Source organism: Pinus tabuliformis, chromosome 7 (genome assembly GCF_031772625.1).
Source record: "Pinus tabuliformis cultivar Carrire ecotype Pingquan chromosome 7, CPIR1, whole genome shotgun sequence".
NCBI classification, from domain to species: domain Eukaryota; kingdom Viridiplantae; phylum Streptophyta; class Pinopsida; order Pinales; family Pinaceae; genus Pinus; species Pinus tabuliformis.
This window is the reverse complement of record NC_142293.1, coordinates 953,207,776-953,233,801: the sequence shown is the minus strand read 5'-3', so window position 1 is coordinate 953,233,801 and position 26,026 is coordinate 953,207,776. Positions and strand designations below refer to the sequence as shown.

The 26,026-nt window shown below is 36.5% G+C and overlaps 1 protein-coding gene across 1 annotated transcript in view; it reads left to right on the top strand.

Annotated features, from left to right (window-relative positions):
- Positions 1–25,703, top strand: part of LOC149250792 (receptor-like protein kinase THESEUS 1) — a 45,830-nt gene extending 20,127 nt beyond the window's left edge. Inside the window, exon 3 of the mRNA XM_089453754.1 lies at positions 25,559–25,703. Within this exon, the coding sequence (XP_089309880.1) occupies positions 25,559–25,703 (145 nt within the window). The remainder of the gene's footprint in view (positions 1–25,558) is intronic.
- The last annotated feature ends 323 nt before the right edge of the window (positions 25,704–26,026 follow it).

The window sequence follows — 26,026 nt, the reverse complement described above, 5'->3', positions numbered from 1 at the left end:
TATTCTCCTCAATCTCATCAAGTCCTTTACTTGATTGATTGATATCCATCTCTACTTCTTCTTTTAGAACATAATTCATGTAATGCCTATCTTCTTCCTTCTTTATGTCAATATCAGCAAATTGTCATCCTTCACATGTTTCACCTGCAAACATACACAAATTGTCAGATTTAAATTCATGTGACTCTTTGGTCTCACTTGAAGTTCCAGTCTTCAAGTCTTCATCTTCACCCAGAAATTCACCCTACTCTGGTTCACAAATAGACATTTCCACTTCCAACTCAGCTTCTATGAGTTTTTTCATCAGCCACCTTACTTGCCTCTGTTGTAGCCTTCTCTGTAACTTATGCCACTTCATTGGCTTCTTCTTTAAGACCCAGCCTAATCTCTGGTTTTCCTCTTGTGTCATCATCAACACATTGAGGTGTTCTTTCATCTTGGCAATCTCTTTGTCAATTTCCTCTTGACTCATCCTCTTGCCATTTTCCTTGGCATCTTCCTTCTTCACTTTTCTTCTGCTGTGGTCTTCCTCAGAACCTCTACTATGACTATTAGTAGTCATATTCTCCTCCATTTCTATATTCATGAGCTCATCACTCATTCACTATGAGCTGCACTAAAGCCTCTACAACAGCAAGTCTTCCCTGCTGCCACTTACCTCACTAAGCTTTTCTTTGTACTCAGTATTTTGGCAAGCACTTGGTTCTCTATCTCTGGAACCTCCTTTGAGCACTCTTCTCTGCTCCTTCTAGGCTTCAACTCATTTTCATCTCTTAAGAACACAATTGTCCTCTTGTATTTCAATCACCATGAAATACTTGGTTCTAGCCACCTCTTCTTTCAATTAGAAAGTCTTACCAACTTCCTTCATTACTCAGCAATTCTACCCACATCCTTTGTGTAATTTCCTTTGTGATCTGCAATAATATCTCTACAGTAACAAGTCTCCTTCTTGCTATCTATGCCTCACTAATATTCTCTCCTCTGAGCTCAGTCTTTTAGCATCTCTTTGGTTCTTTCCTTTGGAAGCAATCGAGAATTCCCTGCTATAGATTGCTGCAACCTTCTCAACTTGTTATGTTTCTACCTGTGCATCATTATAAAAACCACACATTCTCCAATCTTGAAATCAACTTAAAACAGAACATGTCACCTCACCTTCAAGACCTCTGCATGATCTTGTTCCACCATCTTCTATACTTCGAATGGATTGTCCTCTGTCTCTTGCATCTGCAATTCTTCCAATATTCTGCTATACCTTACCTCTGTATACTTACTGTGTGTCAGGTTAAAATCCGATCGCCCTTTCCTGATTTCATCATCATTCGCCTATATATGCACCTTCAGAATATAACTATGTCCTAAACTCTTTTCAAAGAAATGTTCACATAGATTTTCTTTGTGTTGCCTTAATACCAAATGTTTCAATCACAATTCATATCTGATACCAAAATGACGCAGGAAAACCCGCGTATACCCACAGTATGCATGTAAAATGCACATATCTATTTTTCCCCAGGAGTTTTAACTCTCCGCTAAGTCAAATCTTCAACCCTTAATGGTTTAAGGCTCCCTCTTAATAAATATATGTAGAATGATATATTAACTAAACACAATCTACCCTTCATTCATCCCCATTCATCGGGACTCTATTCACCTCATAAACCTTCTATACCTTGAGCCGGCACATACACAACTTCATTAAAATTTAATGTACTAAGCATATATATGACCAAACCCTAAAAAACCTTTATGCTTTGGTTATTCATAGGTTTAACCCACAAATCACCTATCAACGCTATTTCTATTATAAACCCTTTATAACAAAAGTTCATATAAAATATACCTTTTCCACTTTTCCACAATCTTTACACATTTATCAATGCATGCCTTATCGCTATCGCAATCACAATTCTCCTTGCACATCTCACACGACTCTTTATTGCATCCGATAAGTGATAACCCTCTGGACTTCACTATAATATAAACCGCATTCATTACTTTCTCAGGTCCTCTCTTCCATCACACATCGCAAATACTTTCACCCATTTAACATCGCATACCGCATTATTTATCCGCTTGCTCCACATCACATGTCACATTGGTTAAGGCTTGATAAATTACTATGGAATATTTGTGATGCGATCAAATCTCTGATTGCATCAGACATCGCTATCGCATATCACAATCGCTTATGGCCGAGGTTGAATCATTCACAAGTGAAACATTGCGATGCGATATCTATTAAAGCTTCTCCACCATTGATCCAATCACTTGATCCAAGGGTTAGCGATGATCCCGCATATCGCAATCAAAATTCCCTTAAGGCCGATTCATTCACTTACTTCATAAGTTGCAATGCGATATTCATAACTCCATTCTATGCGACTTGATCTCATCTATTGATCTGATAGATCTAACGGTGCCTGTCCATCGATTCTTTACTCTTTCGTTCTTCACTTGGAACTTTTTCCACCATTCTTCAATGTTCTCTATGGTTTTGGTTTTCTTCAAGGTTTCTTATCCTTTCACTGTTCCACTGTGCAACTCCCTCCTGAGCTTAATTCTGCATATTCCTTTGATCACTGTCATTCTAGAGTATTACGTTGATCCTTCGAATGGTTTCAAAGATCCATTATAATTCTTCAAATCATTCTTTTCTTTGTTTATTCTGTCGAACTCTGCCTACATACATATATTGTATTGAATTCTGATTCATTCATAATTCATCATGCCATACTCGAATCACACACTTATACAATTTCAGAATTAATCTTTTTATATAAACATATAAACAAATGATTACATATTGGGACTCTCTGTCCCTTTTTGACCTGATTCTTCTAATTAATAGCCTCTGTTTACATAAGCAACAAGGTTGGGGAAGTTAACCGAGAATAAAGGAAGACTAATCCGCATAAAGGTGAGCTCTACTGATCATAAGCATGACATACTTAGTAAAACCTCAAGTCTAAAAGGAACGGGAATATTCATAAATGAAGATCTCATTCCAGAAGATCAAGTAGAATTAAGAAAGGAGGTTCAAAAGGTAAAAGAAGCTAGAAAGGAAGGAAAATGGGCAATAATCAGAAATAGAAAAGCCTTTATTCGAGATAGAAACCAAAAAGATAGTAATCAATAGCAATTAAACATGCTTCGGATCCTTTCTTGGAACTGTCGGGGCTTCCCATGGAACAAAGGCCCCAAGCTAAGTTGGATCTCAAATGATGTTGATATTATTTTGCTTGTTGAAACTTGGGAGCACGAAGAATCTAAGGTCACTAACATAGATGGCTTTACGCTATGGTCTACGTGGAACAAGCGATCCTCCCGTAGAGGCATTGGGGGAATAGCTTGTTACATTAAGAAGAACATCTCCCCCCATGTTAGGATTTATAAAAATGACCCTTACAACCAATATAGTTGGATAGAGATCAGAGACATTAATAATAAAAAGTCCTACATAGCAATATGTTATTTCCGCCCATCAATTCTAACTTCTATAAAAAGAAGAATCTAGATAAAACTAACCCTTACAATGGTTTAGAGAATGATATTTATAGCCTAAGGAATGACGGTAATATCCTTTTAATAGGTGACTTTAATGCTTGAACCTCAAATAACCAAGCTATTATTCTAAGCAGTCATTCCAATCCTAATCCTCTTTTGTTAGACGAAGACCCTACCCTGGCTAGTAGGTACAAAAGGAGCTCTGAAGACCTCGGGGAAAATTTGTTTGGGTCAGAGCTAGTCAAGCTCTGTAGTGCTCAGGATCTCATAATTTGCAACGGTCTAAAGAAGTGGCCCAATTCTAGCAAGATGACGTGCATCCATGGACTTGGTAGCAGCGTGGTAGACTACGTTATTTCCGATCTCCCATTATACAACGAAATGGTAAATTTTGACATCTTAAACGACCACGAACCTGACTCTGATCATAGGCCTTTACTTATAACTCTCAATTTTGTCATGCATAGAATTCCCATAGAAAATAATACTTACAGCCAAAAGAACTTAATATTTGATAGAAATAAAAAGGATCTCTTTCTAAATGAATTAAAAACTAATTTGCTTCCTTTATCTAGTATAGACAACATAGAAGTCCTCTATCATAATTTTACTACAACCCTCTCATATTCTATTAACAAGTTCTCAATTGAAGTCTCAAATAATAAAAGAAATAGCAAAACCAATCCATGGTATGACAAAGATTGTAAAAGTGCGAGGAGAGCAATTAAGGAAGTTGTTGATGATTCTCTTAAAATGGACAAGATAAAAATATACAAAGCCCTAACTAAAAGGAAAAAGAGGTAGTACATTCGTCAAAGACAGGAGAACCTCTTACACCTCTCTAAGGTAGCTCCTAAGAAATTTTGGAGGCAGATTCTGACTAGGAAGACTAAGGATAATAATAAAATTGCTCTTCACGATTGGAATTCTTATCTTAATAAGCTTTATGAATCTCCAAATTTCATGGATAATTTGGAAACCTTGCTCACAACGAAAGAAGTTTTCTCTTTAGAAGACATTAAGTTTGGGGTTAATCGCCTCGCTAATGGGAAAGCTAAGGACATTGAAGGTTACCAGGTGGAAATCTTAAAAATTGGAGGTCCTGTCCTCATCCCACACATCCACAAGCTTTTCAATCAAGCAACCAAGCAAGGGTTCCCTAAACCTTGGACTGAGAGCCTCATTATCCCTATTTTTAAAAGTGGGGATACAAATAACCCCTCTAATTATCGGACAATTATGATCAGCCCTCTCTTAGCCAAGTTGTATGGTAGTATTCTGGAAAAGAAGTTAAGCATATGGCTTGAGAGTGAAGGTCAGTGGACTAAAGGCCAAGCAAGTTTAAAAAGGCATCACTCAACAATAGACCACCTTGTTACGCTTAGGATCATTGCGGAGCAATTTCGTAATGATAAATCCAATTTATTTTGTTGCTTTGTGGACTTTAGAAAGGCTTTCGATACGGTTCCTAGATACAACCTTTGGAATAGGTTAGAAGAGCTAAAGGTTCCTCTTGAGTTGAGAGCTGCTGCTATAAGGTTATACAAGAATGTAATTGCCAAGCTAAAGAGCAATAAGGGGTGGTTGAAAGATATTAAGTGTAACATCGGAGTTAAACAAGGTTGTCCCCTCTCCCCTACCCTATTTGGCATTTACATCGATAAGCGCGAAGGCTATTTAGAGGAAGCAGGATGTGAGGGCACGATCTTAGCTGGGATAGTCGTTATCCTTCTTCTCTATGCTGACGATATTGTTCTTTTGGCAAGGTGCCCTTCTGATCTTGATAAGCAACTCAAGCTTCTTAAGGATTTCTGCTTTACCATGGGTATGACTGTTAACACTGACAAAACAAAAGTTATGATTATCAAATCCAAGAAGGACACTTATGCTAATTTTATGTATGACAATAATAACTTGGAGGAAGTGTATTCTTACAAGTACCTAGGAATTGATATCCATCACAATCTTAACTGGAACCATAGCATTGAGAAAAGGATTAATGGGGGGTGGAAAGCTTATTTTGGTCTTGAAAATAATTGTAAAATAGCAAACCTCGTAATGTGGGATAAAAAGAAGTTCCTCTTTGAAACTTTAGTCACTCCTGTTATCTTATATGGCTGTGAGGTTTGGGGTTGCAGCATCTCCAGAGAATCATGGAGAAAGATTGAGCAAATCCAGAAGCGTTTTATAACTTATAACCTAAAAATTAAAAGTAATACACCATATCCTATTCTCCTTATAGAAGCAGGTCTTCCCCTATTGAGAGCCTAGCTATGCTTAGGTTTCTGTTGTACAAGCACAAGCTCAACAACATAGGTGATCATAGACTTCCTAAGCTAGCTTTAAATTCCAGCCAAAACCACCTAAGGCTCAATCGAGGATGGCATAAAGACACAAGGGCCTGGTTAAACTATTGGGAGATCAACGAGAATGATGCATTGCAAAACATAAGTAACATTAAAGATATTGTTACTTCTAAGTTCAAAGAAAAATTGTGGCGTGAGAAAGATTTAGCGTCCAAAAGAAAATTTAGTTATTATAAGAAGGTCATCAACTCCACCCTTGAAGATCAAAAGTATCTCTCTATTTTAACTAGCTCAAAGAAGAAAATTAATATAGCAAAGATTAGAACGAATTCTCATGAGCTCCATAGTGAAACAGGTCATTGGGCAGTTCCTAAAATGCCATGGATGGAAAGGATTTGCCATATTTGTGAGAATAAGAGCATCGAGGATGAAAACCACTTCCTCTTAGAGTGCCCTGCGTACAACCACATTAGATCTCAATTTCACAATCTTTGTTACAATACTGACCTTCCTAGCCTTTTAGAATGTCAAAATTATAGTGAGCTCGGGAGGCTTCTCTCCAAGCTTTTTGAGCATAGGAATAAAATCTTAAATCAAAATAAATAATTTGTTTATTTAGGTCCGATAGATCAGTGTTTGGTCTCAGCGGACGTTAACCACCATCATCATCATCATCATCATCATCATCATCATCACAATATGCCTGTAGACTTACAGTCACCCTCTAATTAGCTTGGTTATCTGTCCAACCATCTAACCTATCTAACCTCTGATTATGCCTTTAAGGCTTACATTTATAAAAAAGAATTCTAAAACCAATTTCTGTTTTAGATCCATAAACCTCTCAAAAAAATCCTAAAATATCTTCCTTATCTCTAAGGATCCACTTCAATCCCCAAAATCATGAACTAACTCCTAATCTGAGTTTTACAGTGAATTCTCAAATCCCTCAATCTCTCAACTATCTTAAATCTCTCATATTCTCCTACATTCGAGAATGTTTACAAATATGTCTCACAATTTTCAATTAATTCCTATTCTCATTAAAATCACTCAAAATCCTAAATAATTACATTAATTCACACTTAGGAAACCAACTTCCTTGGAAACAGAAGACCCCCTATGCCTTACTAAATAAAATGATATTGTTGAGTTGAATGCTCTTGCATCAGAGGAGAAAAATAACACTAGAATGAAAAAATGCAAATTAAAGAGAAGGAGAAGAGGATTGGTCCAGTGGTACCCATAGAGCCAATATCCCACATAAGACACACATAAAAACTAATGGTCAAATTTTCAGAGTTGGTGAATTCACCTGCAATGCCTTGGCAACACAATGGTAATGTTTTGAAGTGATGAAACAATATTTCATGTGTAAATTGTACTCCAACCAATATTAAGTTGGAAACTCATATTGTAATACTTGACATTTTATATAATATACTTTATGTGGTTGGAATTATTTATAGTTGCACTTGATATTACTTAGTATTGAAATTAACATATGTGACTTTGCATTTTCATATAATATGAACATGTACATTGTATGTTATTTTTTTTGTTTTTTAATTTAGTTACAAAATCATACTAATTAATTTATGCTGATTAATAATGAAAACATAAAATCAATCTAAAACTACTAAATTAGTAGTTTATGTTTATTAATGATGAACACATAAAATGAATGTACAACTAAAGTAGTTTCTTATAATGATTGTTAATGAAAATAAATGAAATGAATATAAACTACCAAAGTAGTAATTTATATAATAAATACGATACTACCAAAAAATATAAATGAATAATGCAAATAATAAATTTGTGATTACAAATTACGACTAAATTTTGCATATATACGACTATTAGTGGTTAATTTACAGTATCTTATAACATGACTAACATTTTTTGTCATTAGTTGGTTTTTTCAGGTGATCTTTTAGTAATATATTTGTTGTATATTTAGTCATTAATTGTGACAATTAATGACCAAATCAATGACTAAATTAATGACCAAATCAATGATTAAATTAATGACTAAATTAATTTCTAAATTAATGACTAAATTAATGTCTAAATTAATGAATAAATTAATGACTAAATATATTACTAGACAATAAAATTGAGACAACCAATTAATGACTAAGTTAAAAATGACTAAAAGTTGGTTGCCTTATAAGATACTGTAAATTAGCTACTATTATTCACCGATCGAAAAATAGTCATTTATATGCAAATTTTAGTCATTCTTTTAGTAATTAATTAGTCATTTTCTACTAGTGATGGCTTGATTGTCAATGGGTGAGTGTGATATATGGAGTTCATGAATGGTTGCATATATGTTTAATGCATCATTATCAATGTGATATGGGCTTAGTAGCCATATTTACTAGCTGAAATCGTATCTACCAAGAAAAATATTGGCTTAATATGGACTATAGTATAATGACTTTGATGTGTATTATTTGGGAATGTGTAACAAGTGTAAGACTGAGATTCAATTAACATGATGATTGAGTTCATCAAGTTAATTTTGAATCTTTTATTATATACACTAATGGAAACTTAACAAAAGTTACCTTGAAGGATGTCACTATTAACTGTGAATGTAGATTCATAACAAGTAAGAATAGAATTCCTATGGTTTCTTGACACAATTTTTTGTAGTTGTTAATTTGTGAATTTTGGGTTGACATTTTCAATCAAATGCTAGGTTGTGCTATGACCTTCCTAATAAACAAGATGATTAAATTACTTCTGCATGAATGGTTGTGGAAGCCATTTTAAGGAAAATTTGAAGGTTATGTTTTCCTTAAGTTATGTATGGGTGTGGAATCCATACTGGCATATATCTATGAGCTAATGTATGGTTGTGGAATCCATACTAGCATATATATATGAGCTAAGTAATGAGGTAAGGCATGGGTGTGGAATCCACACTAACATATATGTATGAGGTAAGTAATTCTTCTTCTTAGAATGAACCAACTATTTTGATGGAATTTCATAGACATGATTAAAGAGGATTCATTATGTGTAATTAAAGTTAAATGGATAGATATTCGTAGCATGAAATTTCTTAAGATTTAAATCCATTATTTTATTTTTATTACAAATAAAGATACTAAGTTTGGTATAGTGAAAACCATTAGGTGGTTTAGAATGTTTGGAATAACTGATTTTGATATAGTAGCCAAGTGTGAACTAGGTATCTATCCTCTAGTATTGTAACTCTTTTGTATGTGATTTAGGCAGATTAATTAAATTGATTTTCAAATGCTTGAAGATGTATAAAAATATTATTGTGATAAGTTGATCAAATACATTTTCTATTGGCTTAAGAGAAATTAGGTCTAGAATATTCAAAGAAGATTTCATATTCTTGTGTCTAGGAAAGTCATAATAGTCTTCGTAATGACTTTATCAATTGCATGTTCATTGAATTGTATTCGAATAAATCAATTAGAGAAATGATGAGGATTGAATGCACGAAATTCTCTAAACTACTGTTAGTTAGGAAATCAAGTCAAAATTCATAATGTTTATGAGCTTGATAACTTGCTTTATTGAAATTTGATTAACTTATAAATTTTTAAGAGAAACATGTTTAGAGATAAACATCTTTTCTGGTGAGGACATTGTTTTATTTGAACATAAAGGAAAAGGTATGTGATGAACGGAAATATTATTTGAGTTCTTGTTTTACAAAAATATATGCTTGTGATATTTTTTGAGGGAGAAATTGAAGGAGATGAGATCACATTTTGATGCATTGGATTTGTTGCATGATTTAGAAACCTAAGATGAATGTATTATATGTGGAATGGAAGAGATTGTTGGATTTAGTAATTTGTGCTTGAATGTATAGTTGTGTGAGTATTTATTAGTCATACTAAAGGTTGTAATATTTTGAGAGGGTGGTAATTCTCCTTAGAATGGGGTGGGCGGGGGGTGTGGGGGCGGCCGGTGTGGCTTAGCTTAAGGCTAAAAATTCCCTTGTATAGCCTAAATCTTATTTAAATTCAACAAGATTCTTCATAGTTTGAGAAATGTATGGTTTTCATAGCTTTTTTTTTGTGTGTGTATTAATAGTAATGAATAAGACCTGAAACCAAATGAATTGATTAATTATTGAATAGAAATCATGAGAGATTTTATAGTTGGAAAACAAGTTGAATTAAATTTATAAAGATAGATTCAATAATATAGATATCATATTTACATAATTATGAAAGTTGTTCTTGATTACAAACTGCTTTCGAAAGATATCATTAATTTTTTTTGGGAAAGAAGATCTACTAATAGAGTCACTCATAATTGATTCTCAAGTAAGAGAAGTGAATAACAATGAAAATTATGGGAACTCAAGGAATGGTCTATAATACAAAAGTGAGTCAATGAGGATTGTATGGAACCTTATTTTGTTAGTTTAAATATATAAAAAAAGGTGTCTTGTACCTCAAATTGTATTCTTCCCTAAAAGAGTAAACATTTAGTAAAAATTGTAGGTAGATCCCAAATATTTTAATTGTAGGGATGTCTTATGGAGTCAAAAGGGGAAACTTGGATTGAGAAGGCATAAATCAAGTGGGATGTAAGAGTGGTTTTATTTATGACATCATGTTTTGTTGTGTAGTTTCACTAGAAATTGTATGTGTATGATTTGATGCTTCTTGTATGCAAATTTGATTTGAGATGGGATGGACCATCATTTTTGTTTATACAACCAATGTGTGATCTATTTATATTCTAGAAAGCTCAATATACTATATAACCAAGATGATGAAACATGTAGGATTCATGTAGACTATGAGAAAGAACAACATGTAGAATATCAAATTATTATAGATAATTTAAGTAAATGTCATATCAATTACATAAAATAGTATTTTAATGTGGTAATATAATTGTATGCCTATGTTTGACATATAAATATTTTGAATTTTATATCAAAACATGTCTAATATGGTATAGATATATTTTCTACTTGATTAACAATGGTATGTTCTAGTTTTCATGGAGTTGATTCCAATTTAGCAAACATTAAACTATGAATTCGCATGAAGAAAAAGATGCCAAATACATATACATAAGGTTAACACCTTATTGATATGAGAATAAAAAAGAAATAATTATATTATGACTATAGGAAAACTTCGGGCCAAGTTTAGACCAAGAGGGGGAGTATGTAGTGGCCCTTGTTGGTGAGATAGCTTTGATGACACTTGGAGAGGCTTCTTTTGATGTAGTGATATAAAGGTTATGCATGTTAGAGTTATGCCCATGATTTTATGCTATAGACTTGTTTTAGGTCACACGATTGCTTTGTGCTTATGATAAAGACTAATTTTAGTAAAACTAATTTTGGTTAAATGCATATTATCGATGATTTCTCCTTTGGTATCCTAGTTTGGACATAGGTGTGTGACATTGATGGTGATCTAGGATTGAGACACATAGATCCATGGATGATAAAGGTTATATGGACCATATGATTAATTATGATTTATTGATAATAAATGATTTGTATGATAATATATGCTTAATCTTGTACTGAGTAGGATATGGAAAGGGGCCTAGTTATTTGTAGACATGGCTATTCAAATTATAATTGATTGTGGAAGTCACTTATCCAAAACCAAAATTATTGTTGAAGTCATGCACAATTCTTGGCCTAGAAAAAGATATTACCAACAAACCATCAGATGGCTATGAGCTCACAATTAATAACTTAAGGCGAAGCAGAGAGTTTCAAAGAAGAGTAGATGAGAAGTCATGGAAATTAGGTTGCGGAGTCCTAAATCCATGAAAGCTAATGACGTGAAGTCTTGGATCTATAATAAAAGGATTAGGACGCAAAGTACTGAATATTTAAAAAATCAAAATGTGGAATCTTAGAACCTAAGAGTAGATTAGGGCATAAAGTCACCAATCTACTAAAGAAAATATATGTATGTGATAGGGATGTGGAATCCCTATTCTCCGGAAGAAAAATACCACTCATGGGAAGATTCGGGATGAATTTCCTTAATAAAATCTCATTTTTGACCATTGTGGAGTGACTTCCTAAAAATAGAAAGTCATGTCTAGCATCTCAAGTATGAATTTTTGTTATGCAACCAACTCAAAAATAGATAGATCAAAGACTTAAAAATTATCCTCTTCAAGGGGGGAACCTCCTTTACATTACATAAATGAACAATTCTTGGATGATAAAAATGAAAAGACCTCCTTTGTATATATCAGAGTCTAAGGGGTCAAAATATAATTAGAGCCTACATAACAATAATAATGTAATGACACAAAAATAACAATATTGGGCTTCTATGGGGCACAACAATAACAATATGGGGGATACATGGGCCCACCAATAACAATAAGGGGGATACACTAGTATTATAGGGACCTAACATGCCCTATCTTGTAAAAAAGTGTTTTCCTCCACGCTTGAGTAGTTCTCGATGATTCTCTATAAAATTCTCATCCTCTGACATGGAATCTCTAGCGGGTAAGTTCTTCCACTTAATGAGATGCTTTGAAATTGATCGATTTCATAGCTATCGAGTTCTTGTTTCCATGATTTCTTCAGGGCCAAATATGATTTTTCCTTCTTTGATAAGTTCTCGCAACACTGTTTGAACTAGAAGCTTGTCATCGATAACCCTTTTTAAGCATGAAACATGGAAAACTAGGTCTACTCGGGAAGATGGAGGCGACTCCAATTTGTATGGCACAATACCAATATTTTGCAACACCTTGTAAGGGCCATAGTACTTGGGTGATAATTTATTATCCTTCTTAGCTTGCTTGAGAGAAATTTGTTTGTATGGTTGTAGCCACAAAAATACCCAGTCACCTACATCAAAACTTATCTCACTACGATGCTAATCTACTTGTTGTTTCATTTGATTTTGCGCAAGATTGAGGTTATCCTTTAAGATTTGGAGAACTTGTTGTTGATGCTCAATGCTATATTCCATTGCTTGAACCTTAGAATTTTTTCTTAAAGATAATGTGACGGATGGTGGATGATATCCATAAAGTGCCATAAATGGGGTCATTTTTGCTGCAGTATGAAAGGAAGTGTTATACAACCACTGAGCTAGAGGTAGCCACTTGACCCATTGTGTTTGTTTCTCAGATACAAGAAACAAACATATCCTTCCAAACATTTGTTCGCTATCTCACTTTGGCAATCAAATTGAGGATGATAAGTTGAGCTATGAGCTAACTGAGTACCAAGTCAAGAAAATAATTTTGTTGAAAAATTTATAGTGAAAATATGATCTCTGTCACTTACAATAATATTTGGGTTTCCATGAAGATTTTGAATTGTTTCCATAAATTAAGTAGCAATTGTATTGGCTTTAAAAGGATGAAATAATGCACAAAAGTGTGCATAATTAGTAAGTCTATCAACTAGCACCATGATGACACTCTTTCCTTTAGACTTGGGTAAACTTGTGATAAATTCATTGAGACCTCCTCCCAATGTTGACTTAGAAAGGCTAAAGGTTGTAACAGATCCTTGGTCTTAATTGCCTCAACTTTATTTTGTTGGAAAACCAAACGTTCTGCGACAAACTTCTGAATAATATATTTAAGGCCATCCAAAAAAAATCATTTTTGGCCCTATGGTAAGTTTTAAAAAATCATGAGTGGCCTCCTAAGGGAGAGGTGTGAAATTCCAAAATAATTTTTTGCTTAAGTAGGGATTTCTTACAAAGATATAATTGACCTTTGTACCATAATGAGTAATTTTTCTAGCTAAATGTATCTGATGTACTAGGATCTTGCTGCAAATTTTGAATGAGTGACCACACCTCTTCATCATTTTTACGTTCATCCCTTGCTTCAATTATCCACTCAGGTTGGATAATAAAAATGGAACAAAGAAATTCTTTCTCATCCTCATCCTTTCTTGAGAGTGCATCGACAACAACATTTTTCTTCCCTTTTTTGTATATGATTTCAAAGTTATATCAACACATCTTTGTCATCCATTTTTGATTCTCTTATGAAGATAATATTTGTTCCAAAAAGTATTTAAGACTATGTTGACAGTGCTGGACCCGCCAACATTCAGGGGATCACCCCAGTATCAATTCCCATCTAGACCTCACTCCCTTTGGTGTGGGAGTTCCATCCAGTATGATGGCCCGATTGCCATTATCTTAAATATTTGTCTGAGCTCTTGGTTGTCAGCATAGGAGAGTGGTCTGCTTTGTCTTTGAGTAGTGAGGTTGACATGCTTGGCGATTACTAGTGTTACTTGTGTCAAAGGTTCTTTCATCGTAGAGGGAGAGGGTGGGAGTGAGTCCCAAGTTGGTTGGGAGGAAGCCCCAACTCTGTTAGGAACACACAAAACAAGAAGACGTGCACAAATTCTGGAAAATAGTCCTGTTGAAGGTGTTGTACCTGCCAACATGTCAAGGGGATGTCCCTGGTAAGAAGTCCCAATTAGACCTTAGACCATTTGGTGTAGGAGTCCCATCATTGGGTCGTAAGGTAATCCCTTGACCACAATGTCGCACAGAGGCAAGTAAGTTAGCTATTTTAGTAGCAAGGGTGTGACTGATGCAGTGAGTCAAGGAATGAGTATGAGAGATTCCAACACTTTGAAAGAAGAGGAAGGTGAAGGTGAGTTCCAGGTTGAAAGGGATCAGTCCCAACTAGGCTAGGAACACAAATCACAAATGACATGCAAAACTTCCATAGAGAAGTCGACACAGATGCGGAAGTCACAACATACAAGGTAAGATAACATGAACAACACTTACAGATCAGTCTGAGATGAGTGTGACGGTTGATATAAGAAGGTTCAGAGAAAGGTTTGTTTGATTTCTAGCAAAGAAATTGACACGAATGATGACAACATTAACAACATATGCAACACATTAACAACAAGATTCAAATAATTGCATACAAATAAGTTCATATACAAGTACATAAGTTAAACAACATATATCATTAAGGAAACCAGAACAGTCCAACTATAATAACAACATATGCATGAAAATGTGTTGGCTCTTATTATTAAAGAAGTGTAAGTCACAATCATACAATACACCATGTAAACCTGCTAGCCCAATCAGTGGAACGTTACAGCCACATCCGCCTACTCCTCCAAAGAGTTGTACTAGCTCCGTGGAGTGGAGAAGCCAAGGCGCGTTACAATACTGTCCAAGCCTTCTTCAATATAGTCTTAGTAGAATCTTGGCTCACCAAAAGCCTACACAATAAGTTATGAGGGACTATTTATAGCAAAGGGTGGGGTGACCCTTAACATTCCCCTTTGTGACCGTTCACCTACCCTCATGACTCTTCACCTACTCTATGACTGTTGCATTCTCTCTTGACACTTGACTTACACTTGACATGACTCAACATTACAATGCACATGTACCCATGTGAACAATGGCCTAAACAAGCCAAACTAGACACCATACTGACTTAGACAACCATAGAAGTCCAATTGCTCGACATCCTCATGCTAATCAATAGTAACATATTGGTGCCAATGTTGGTAGTCTCTGATAGTTTCCGTGTGTTCTGGTGTGACATATGTTTGGAACCTGAACCTTGCCTCCATGGCATTCCAGTACACGCTTGGGATTCTCTGTCCAACGCATTTGAAAGTATAAGCATCATTGTCCTCAATGTGGCTAGACCAGTAACATGCTTGCGCATGATGTCTACACTGACAGGCAAGTTTGGACTGTTGAAATAATACTGAGAGGGGGGCTGAATCAGTATTATCAAGTCAATTATTTTCTTTTTCAAACCCAGATCATATACGCTACTTCAGTTAGTTAAAACCACGTATATACACAACTAAAGATAAGGAAACCTGCGTATACCATGCAGACTTAATTTAATTTATCTTACAGATGTTGATCATTAATCTGTGTATCAAAACAGTAACCAGAAACAGTGAAATAGAGCAGAAGATAATCACACACAAGAACACAAGATATAAGGTGGAAACCCAATGTGGGTGAAAACCACCTGTTGCAATTCGTCTCTATCTTCTTTTAATTAGAAACTTATTTTTACAATGTTTCTGTACTGGTGCAGTGCTTTACTAGTACGCAAGCTGCTACCTGTAGAGAGCTACAACCCTCTCTCATTCTCTAGCTTTTCCTGGAAGGGAGCTACAACCCCCTTAGCTCTTGTACTAGCTGGGATACTAGTACACAGGCTACTACCTACAGAAGGCTACAACCTTCTCAGGGACCATGTTTCATAAATTTTCAGACTGGATCCATGAACATCAATCAATCATCAAGAATTTCTACATCAAATAATCTCCTTTCCACAAATTAACACTGAATCAAATAGCCACTTCTCTGACAGCTGTACCCAGAGCACAGTAACAGTAACCACACACCAATTCTGAACCCAGAGCACTGCAACAATAAATAGAAGCAGCTAGAACACAATTCAAAAGACGCACGCTACTTCAATAACCAGAAACTTGCGTGCATATGCTTCTGTGTTTGGATCAACCTACGTATACATTGTTTTTACTCACAGAACCAGCGTGTATACGTGCCTTCACTTCACTGAACTTGCGTACAGATCTATAAAGGATAATTCACTCTTTCAAACATTTAGACATTAGTTAACCCAGATTACTAGATTTATAGATCAAGCATGCGCCACATATAACAGATCAAAATCATATAAATATGCTATTATTCAAGCCTTAAGATTTTGACCCATCAATATAACTTATCCTTCTCCTTGCGCTCAGGTTCTTCCTTCATTCAGATCCAGATCTGCACCATAACTCAGTCACCAGTATTCCAGATCTAGCACTTTTATCAGATATTCAATAATTTAGATGATCCTTTGCCAAATGATCTCCTTCCTCTTTTATAGTCTTAGGCCTTTCACAATACCATGGTCCAAAACCGTAACAAATCAATACCATGGACCCAATACTTTGGATCAACACTTCTGACGAGATACCATGGCCCAAAACCATAGGTTCAAATACCAAGGACAAAATAGCACGGACCAAAAATAAGTTCTCCCACATGTACGCACTTTTCGTTGCATGAAAGTGCATGTATACACATATACGAATTTTGAACGACTAACTTGCGTGTATACGCGTCTTCGTCATGGTGAACCTACGTATATATATTTATCTTTGATTTTGAGAGCCTGAACTGACATTTGTCACCAGAGTGAGTTGCCATCAAGGACAACACCTGTGCCATAGTGCCAACCTGTGTCATAATGCCAACAATCTCCCCCTTTGGACTTGATGGCAACCCCAAGATCCTCAAAGTCATTCTCCCCCTTTGTCATCAAGGGCAAAGGTTTGTGCTCCCCCTGAGTACCTGTTGGAATCTCTGCTCTGCTGTGCTGACCATGCTCCCCATAACTGTAGGCAATATCTGCAAAAAGATGTTCTTCAAGAAGAACCATGACTTTTACATCATAAAAGACCTTCCTATCACCAAAAGACTCTATACAATATCCATCACCCAACCAAGTGGGGGTTTGCTATAGACATTTTTGGGCACTGAAACCCCAAGCATAAATGTCCATAAACCAAGGGCTCCTAAGTCCCTAAAGGTGTTGTTCCAACCCCTAGAAGAACAAGGTCAACTAATTACAGCATCTCCCAGAAGTTCTCCATGAAAAACTACTCAGAACTAGTCAAAACTGGACCATTTCACCTGCTCCATAGGCAAAGTGCATTGCATCCCACCTAAATACACACAGTAGGTGTGATGCATGTCAAAAAGCCCTTCTATGGGGTGCGATGGGCGAGAAGGGACAAATGGCAGGGTCAATCCGCAAGGTGGAGAAGCATGGAATCTTCCAGAAACTTCTCCTGTGACACTTGCCTCTCTGAATTCGACCAGGGATGAGTAAGAGATCATCAATCTCCAAGTAGAATCAAGAACTATCAGAGGGATGACACTAATCAAATCTCAAAAGCTGACTCACCTCCCTTGCAGACATCTATATATGGATCCCTCATCCCAGAGATCCAGAGGCTGGAATTTTGTATCTTGTAAGGAAGTGCTGTTGGTTTCTTAGGGCAACATCATAGTGTTGGGTGATCTAAGCATTTCATGAGGTGAAGAAGGGCTTACTTGCTAAGAGTATGATGCTGGGTCAGAACAATCGGTTGTAATTCTCTTTGCTCTTTCTTGATTATCAATAAAGCTATTCAAGTTTTCCTCCATATTCTTGCGTGATTGATTATTTATGCATTTGTATGGTCAATGTACATCTGATCCTATATTGTTTATGATAATAGATCTATGTTCTTGGATAGTGTTATGCTACTTTGATTCTACAGGTACTCTTTGAAGCTGGGTAGACAAGGAAGCGAGTGGCAAATACCTACCAGAAGAGAGAGGAATCGAGCAAGGAACTAAGCGCAAGATAGAGGTTGGTCTCCTTATTCTTCTCTTATCTATTTCTCATAAAGGAAAATGAAAGTAGTTTTCAGTGTGTTTGTTTCTAAGGTAGCTACCAGCCTTAGTGGGATTAGTAGCTCTCCATAGACATTATTCCCGATAATAGGGTCATCCACCCAAACAAGTGGGGATACATCAGAAGATTACGTATGACAACCAAGAACATTACAACATTCATCCCAGGCATAGTGGGGAAACCAACATAGGCCGTTACATGACCTGGATAATAATAAAAGATATACATGACATAGAGACGAAATATCTAGAGCAAGACTATGCAAGACATAGTAACTAATATCAGCAGCATCTGTCAATCACTATTCAGATCAGCAACCATGATCTCCTTCTGTTCTCCCTCTGCATTTGTTCCACCTGAAATCAACAACAGCTGTGTACTTGAACCAAAAGCTCCTAAGATAATGCCAACAATGCATTATTTAGAAGTCTATCTGCTCCCCCTGAACCTGTGCCAGATGATCTCTGTCAGACCCATATCAGACTGTCTTCAACCAGAGTCTGACCCTACTGATTTCCTTCAAACCACCATATACGCGACTATCTTTGTATAAACCGGCGTATGTACACGGATCCTCCTCAGGCAACTCGCGTACACCCACTTTTCTCTGAAACAGGAAAGATTCAACAACAAGATGATGCATCAACTACTCCCAGCTTTTGTCTGAGGTATTCAAAAGTTTCCCTGGGCAGTGGTTTTGTGAGAATATCAATAACTTGTTCCTTAGAGGGAACATACTCCAATTTGACCTTTTGTTCCAATACTTGTTCCCGGAGAAAATGATACTTGATCGATATGTGCTTAGTCTTTGAATGCATAACAGGATTCTTTGAGATACTAATAGCACTTGTGTTATCACAAAAGATGGAGATAGGTGGAGTACAAGTGATTTGAAAATCCTGCAAGGTTTGCATCATCCAAAGGAGTTGTGTGCAACAAGATGCAGCAGCCACATATTCTGCTTCAGCTGTAGATATTGCAATTGAGCTTTGTTTCTTGTTGAACCAAGATACTAATCTGGAACCCATAAAGAATGCACCACCACTAGTGCTTTTCCTGTCATCCATGCTTCCAGCCCAATCTGCATCTGTATAAGCCTGAAGAGTGAGATATGTATCTCTTGGATACCACAGGCCATAGTTTTGAGTTCCTTGAAGATACTTGAAAATTATCTTTACTGCCTGAAGATGAGTTTCCTTAGGATTTGCCTGAAATCTTCCAACCATTCCCACCACATGTATGATGTCTGGTCGAGTACCTGTTAAATAGAGCAGACTTCTAATCATGGATCTATAAGTTGGTTGATGCACTGTTGCTGATTCATCATTTGCACTGAGGCTGCATCTTGTAACCATAGGGGTACATACTGGTTTCGAATCTTCCATGCCATACTTCTTCAAAATCTGCTTGAGGTACTTGGTTTGAGATAAAAAATACCGCATTCATTTTGTTGGATTTGTAATCCAAGAAAATATGTCAGTTCTCCAAGCAAGGACATTTCGAATTCTTTCTGCATCACCAAGGCAAAGTTTTGACTCATAGCTTCTTCATTACTACTAAAGATGATATCATCAACATACACAACAAGTATTAGTAATTTGTCATTTTCAATTTTTATATAAAGATTGCTATCTGTTGATCCTTTTGAGAAGCCTTGTTGATGAAGATATTTGTCCAGACGATAATACCAAGTCCTTGGAGCTTGTTTAAGACCATAGAGAGCCTTCTTAAGTTAGCATACAAGTTTTGGATCATTGCCAAGGATGAATCCATCTGGTTGCTCAATGTACACTTCTTCTTCTAAGTCTCCATTCAGAAAGGTAGATTTCACGTCCATTTGAAATACTTTGAATTTTTTAAAACTAGAGAGAGCAAGGAACATTCTGATGGCCTCAAGTCTAGCAACAGGAGCAAAAGTTTCTTCAAAGTCTATTCCTTCTTGTTGAGCATACCCTTTACAAACAAGTCTGGCCTTGCTTCTAATAACTTCCCCATTTTCATTCAACTTGCTTTTGAATATCCATTTTGTTCCTATGACATTCTTATCTTTTGGTCTAGGAACCAACTCCCAGGTGTTGTTCTTTTCAATCTACTAAAGTTCTTCATCCATTTCCTTGACCCAACATTCATCTCTGCATGCCTCTCTTACATTTTGTGGTTCAGTGGAGGAGAGTAATGCCAAATAACTTGAAGCTTCTGCAATTGTTCTTCTTGTTTGTATACCTGCCTCCTTTTGCCCCAAAATTTGAGATTCAAGATGATTCTTTTGAACGTATCTGGATGGAGTCTTATCTTCTATCCTTATCTATTCTTCTAGTATCTCTTGAGCTTCTTCTTCATCATACTTCTGATTTGACGTTGAAGGATAGTCCTCATCATCTTCAAAATTTTCGAGACTTACTTGCCTAGGGACGTTTCCTTCTTCGTTAACCACTACATCAATGCTGTCAACAATTCTTCCAAGTCTTTTATTGTAACACTTGTATGCTTTGTTGTGGGGAGAGTAACCAAGGAGAATGCCTTCATTTGCTCTAGGTTCAAACTTGCCAAGATTTTCATCAGTAGGAGTCTTACCATACCAGAGCTCATGAGGTGTTTACATGCTGTTCACGCAGACATTTGTCTTGTTGAGAATAACAACTGCAGCAAATGTAGATTCACCCCAGAAAGTTGCGGGAGTTCCAGACTCATCCATCATAGCACGAGCCATTTGTTGAACCGTTTTTTCATCCTTTCCATCACTCCATTTTGTTGAGGAGTCCTTGCAGTAGAGAATTCCCTTCTTATTCCATGTTCTTCACAAAAATCAAAAAATTCATTTGAGGTAAACTCCCCACCTCTATCAGACCTAAGGCATTTGATTTTGTGATCTGATTCGTTTTCAACCAAGGCTTTGAAAGATTTGAATTTTTCGAAGGCTTCATCTTTGTGCTTCATAAGTCCTATCCAACACATCTTGGAGAAGTCGTCAATGAATAATATAAAGTATTCTTCTCCTCGAGGTGACCTTTTCCTAGAAGGACCACATGCATCAGTATGGACAAGTTCAAGTGGTCTGTTAGCTGATCCTTCCTTCTTAGGGAAGTTAGTTCTAGTTTGCTTGCCAAACTGACATGATTTTCATATTGTATTGTCTGGAATTATGATGTCCGGAAGACCACAAACTGCCTGATATTTGCATGCTTTCCTTATCTGAGAGAAGCTAAGATGCCCCAATCTTCTGTGCCATAGCCAATGTTCATCATTCTTACTTAGATAACATTGATGTTGTCCTTCTTTGAATATGTATAAATTATTTGGAGTTCTTATGCCTTTGATCACTGTTTTTCCTGTATCAAGATCACGGACACTACATCCATTTGATCGAAATATTACCTCAGTTCCTTGATCGCACATCTGTCTGACACTCAATAGATTATGCTTTAAGCCATCCACATACATAACATTTCCAACTTTGACCTTTTCTTTCAATTGAACAGAACCTTTACCTTTTATGAGTGCTGGGATGTCATTTCCAAATGAGACCTTTTTCTCCTTTTCTAAGGCACTATACGACTGAAGTTTTTACTTATCACCTGTCATATGTTTTGAACATCCACTGTCAATGTACCATTGATTTTCCTGCCCTTCCGCATATAGGGCTATACCACATATTTTTGGTTGTTGTTCTTTCATTCTCCATGTTTTGGCACTTGAGACTTGTTCCTTTGTCTACCAAAACCTGCTTCTGCATTCAGAATCTTCATGACCGAAGTTGTTACAGATAGAACATTCTATTTCATTTTCAAGAGTAGAAAAGTTATTATAGGTTCCTTTCATGATTCCAATCATGCTTCTTTGTTTTTTAGCTTCTCTAGTCATGATTGTCTTATAGGCAACACATTGAGCTACTTTGTGACCAAAGTTATGACAAGAGAAACATTGGCCATTAAAGAAACTCCTGCGATTATCAAATCTACCAACCAAATGATTGCAGTTTATATCCATTCTTGAGCCAAATTGAGAATGTTTTACCTGTGGCTGGTTGTGGCTTTTGTTCATCCTTAAAGTAGATTGCCCTTGATTTACCTGGTAGTCTTTGTTCATTCTTGAGGTAAATTTTCCCTGATTTACCTGGTGATCTCCATGGGGCCTTTGCTCACTTCTCCTTGCTGCATCAAGCTAACTTTTGGAGGTAGATGGTTTCTGCGCTTGAGACGCTTCTTCATTATATCCCAAACCTGTCTTAATTAGTGGAGAACGCTGCACTTTGATAATCTCATCTAACGTTTCAGATCCTTTAACAAATCTAAGATTAAGAGATTTTGTTTTCTCAATCTCTTTTCTAAGTCCCACAATTTCACATTAGAATTTTTCATGATGTTTTTCCCTTCAGCCAGTTGGACTTGCAGAGTATTAATAATCATATTTTTCTTTTCTAAGAAAATTTTGAGTTTAGAAATCTCTTCATAAAGACTTTAATCATCTATAGCATCTAAGAAATCATCATCTTCAAAAGCCATTAAGAGTCTATAATTATTACCTCATTCATCTTCATCACTATTTGAAAGTCCATCATTGTCTTCGTGAGTGTAATAGCTTTTCTTATTTACATTTTGTTTCTTGTTCCATCTAACTGGCTCCTTATCTTTGTCTAGTTTATCTTTATGAGGGCATTTTGCAGCACAATGACCGACTCTTCCAAAAGCAAAGCATTTGAAAGGCAACTTACCTCTGAATCTTCCAACACCCCGTTGAAGGTTCTTAACAAAATTTGACTCTTCCTGTTCTTCTGACATATGTCATGACACATAGTAATCTCCTTTGCCTGAAGCCTTCAATGCAGCTTCTCTCCTGTCTGATGGTCCTCCTTTCCTCATTTCGTAAGCAGTTAGAATTCCCTGCAGCTGTGACATGGTAAGGTTCTGTAGATTCTGTTTTTCTTCTATTGCAGAAACTTTTGATTCAAACTTAGAGGACAAAGATCTTAGAACCTTTTCAACCACAACAACCTCTTTTATTTCTTCACCCAAGTTTTTCATACAATTAACAATCTCATCTATATGTAGAAAATAGTTAGCCACACTTTCATCATTGTACATTCTGAAATTTTCATACTGAACTCAGAGGGTTTGAAGTTTTGCTTGTTTTACCTGTTCATCTCCTTCATAGCTCAAAACGATCTTGTCCCATATTTCTTTTGCGGATTTATACTGCATAACCTTGATGAATTCTGATTGAGATAGGCATCCTAATAGAGTATTGACAACCACACATTTGTTTCATATTGCTTCTTACCAGCTGAATCTATAGGATTTGTTGAAGGAAATGTGTACCATGTATCTATGATATCCCAGACTTCTGTACCAAGATATTGAAGATATGTTGTGACTCTTACCTTCCAATAGACAAAGTTGGTCCCATCGAAAATTGGTGCCTTGATTGATGCTTCTATCTCGTAGTTGCTCATGATGATAGATCTTCCTTCAAGTGATCAAGCTTCTTCTGAAGGACCTGCTCTGATACCAATTGTTGAAATAATACTGAGAGGGGGTGTGAAACAGTATTATCAAGTCAATTATTTTCTTTTTCAAACCCAGATCATATATGCTACTTCAAGTTAGTTAAAACCGCGTATATACACAACTATAGATAAGGAAACCCACGTATACCATGCAGACTTAATTTAATTTATCTTACAGATGTTGATCATTAATCTGTGTATCAAAACAGTAACCAGAAACAATGAAATAGAGTAGAAGATAATCACACACAAGAACACAAGATATAAGGTGGAAACCCAATGTGGGTGAAAACCACCTGCTGCAATTCGTCTCTATCTTCTTTTAATTAGAAACTTATTTTTACAATGTTTCTGTACTGGTGCAGTCCTTTACTAGTACGAAGGCTACTACCTGCAGAGAGCTACAACCCTCTCTCATTCTCCAGCTTTTCCTAGAAGGGAGCTACAACCCCCTTAGCTCTTGTACTAGCTGGGATACTAGTACGCAGGCTACTACCTACAGAAGGCTACAACCTTCTCAGGGACCATGTTTCATAAATTTTCAGACTAGATCCATGAACATCAATCAATGATCAAGAATTTCTACATCAAACAATCTCCTTTCCACAAATTAACACTGAATCAAATAGCCACTTCTCTGACAGCTGTACCCAGAGCATAGTAACAATAACCACACACCAATTCTGAACCCAGAACACTGCAACAATAAACAAAAGCAGCTAGAACACAATTCAAAAAACGTACGCTACTGCAATAACCAGAAACCTGCGGGCATACACTTCTGTGTTTGGATCAACCTGCGTATACACTGTTTTTACTCACAGAACCAGCGTGTATACGTGCCTTCACTTCACTGAACTTGTGTATAGGTCTATAAAGGATAATTCACTCTTTCAAACATTCAGACATTAGTTAACCCAGATTACCAGATTTATAGATCAAGCATGCGCCACACATAACAGATCAAAATCATATAAATATGCTATTATTCAAGCCTTAAGATTTTAACCCATCAATATAACTTATCCTTCTCCTTGCGCTCAGGTTCTTCCTTCATTCAAATCCAGATCTACACCATAACCCAGTCACCAGTATTCCAGATCTAGCACTTTTATCAGATATTCAATAATTTAGATGATCCTTTGCCAAATGATCTCCTTCCTCTTTTATAGTCTTAGGCCTTTCATAATACCATGGTCCAAAACCATAACAAATCAATACCATGGACCCAATGCTTGGGATCAACACTTCTGACGAGATACCATGGCCCAAAACCATAGGTTCAAATACCAAGGACAAAATATTACGGACCAAAAATAAGCTCTCCCACATGTACGCGCTTTTCCTTGCATGAAAGTGCATGTATACGTATACGCGACTTTTGAACGACTAACCCGCGTGTATACGCTTCTTCGTCATGATGAACCTATGTATATATATTTTTCTTTCATTCTGAGAACCTGAACTGAGATCTGTCACCAGAGTGAGTTGCCATCAAGGACAACACCTGTGCCATACCAGTGCCATAGCGCCAACCTGTGTCATAATGCCAACATGGATTGGTGGCAATGTGTATCAACTCATCGATGTGCAAGTTAAGCTCCTATTGGACCTGCTTCTTGGTTTTCGCTTGGGTGAGAGTCCCAAGTTACGGAATTGCATGTGTCTGAACCACAACCTCCATGCTCTTAACTACTCATGCATGGGAAGCATGTATGCTAGTAATGAGTTGCGGAAGGTCTTCATAGTTCCGAATCTGATTCCGAATATGTTCTTGCAGCTTGACCGCATTGGCCTTCATCATATTTGGAAAAGGAAGCAAGGATCCTTTATACTTCAACGTCCATGCTCGCATGTTATCAATGACATCATGTATGTTCTTCAAGGTGCGAGCTCTTCTCACACATGGATGCCGCCATCTGTGAATATGAATGACTCCTTGATGTAAGATACTAAACTTGGAGTACAATGCTCGCATAACCGTGTCCAAGGACAACACTTCCTCCCGTATTGCATTCTTTAGTTCAGCTCAGGCATACATTGTCACCAAGTCTCCTCCTTGCTTGGCCACCTGTAGTTCCTTCTCCATTCTCTCATTCTCAGCTATGAGGAAGCAAACACTGAAGTTAGTGACTTTGGCATACACTCTAGTTGCACCAGCCAAAGCAGCTAGGTCTTTGTGCACATCGGTCATGATCACTTGTTCTTCAACTTGTGCAAGGGATGTTCAGTCCTCCAGAGTTGGTAC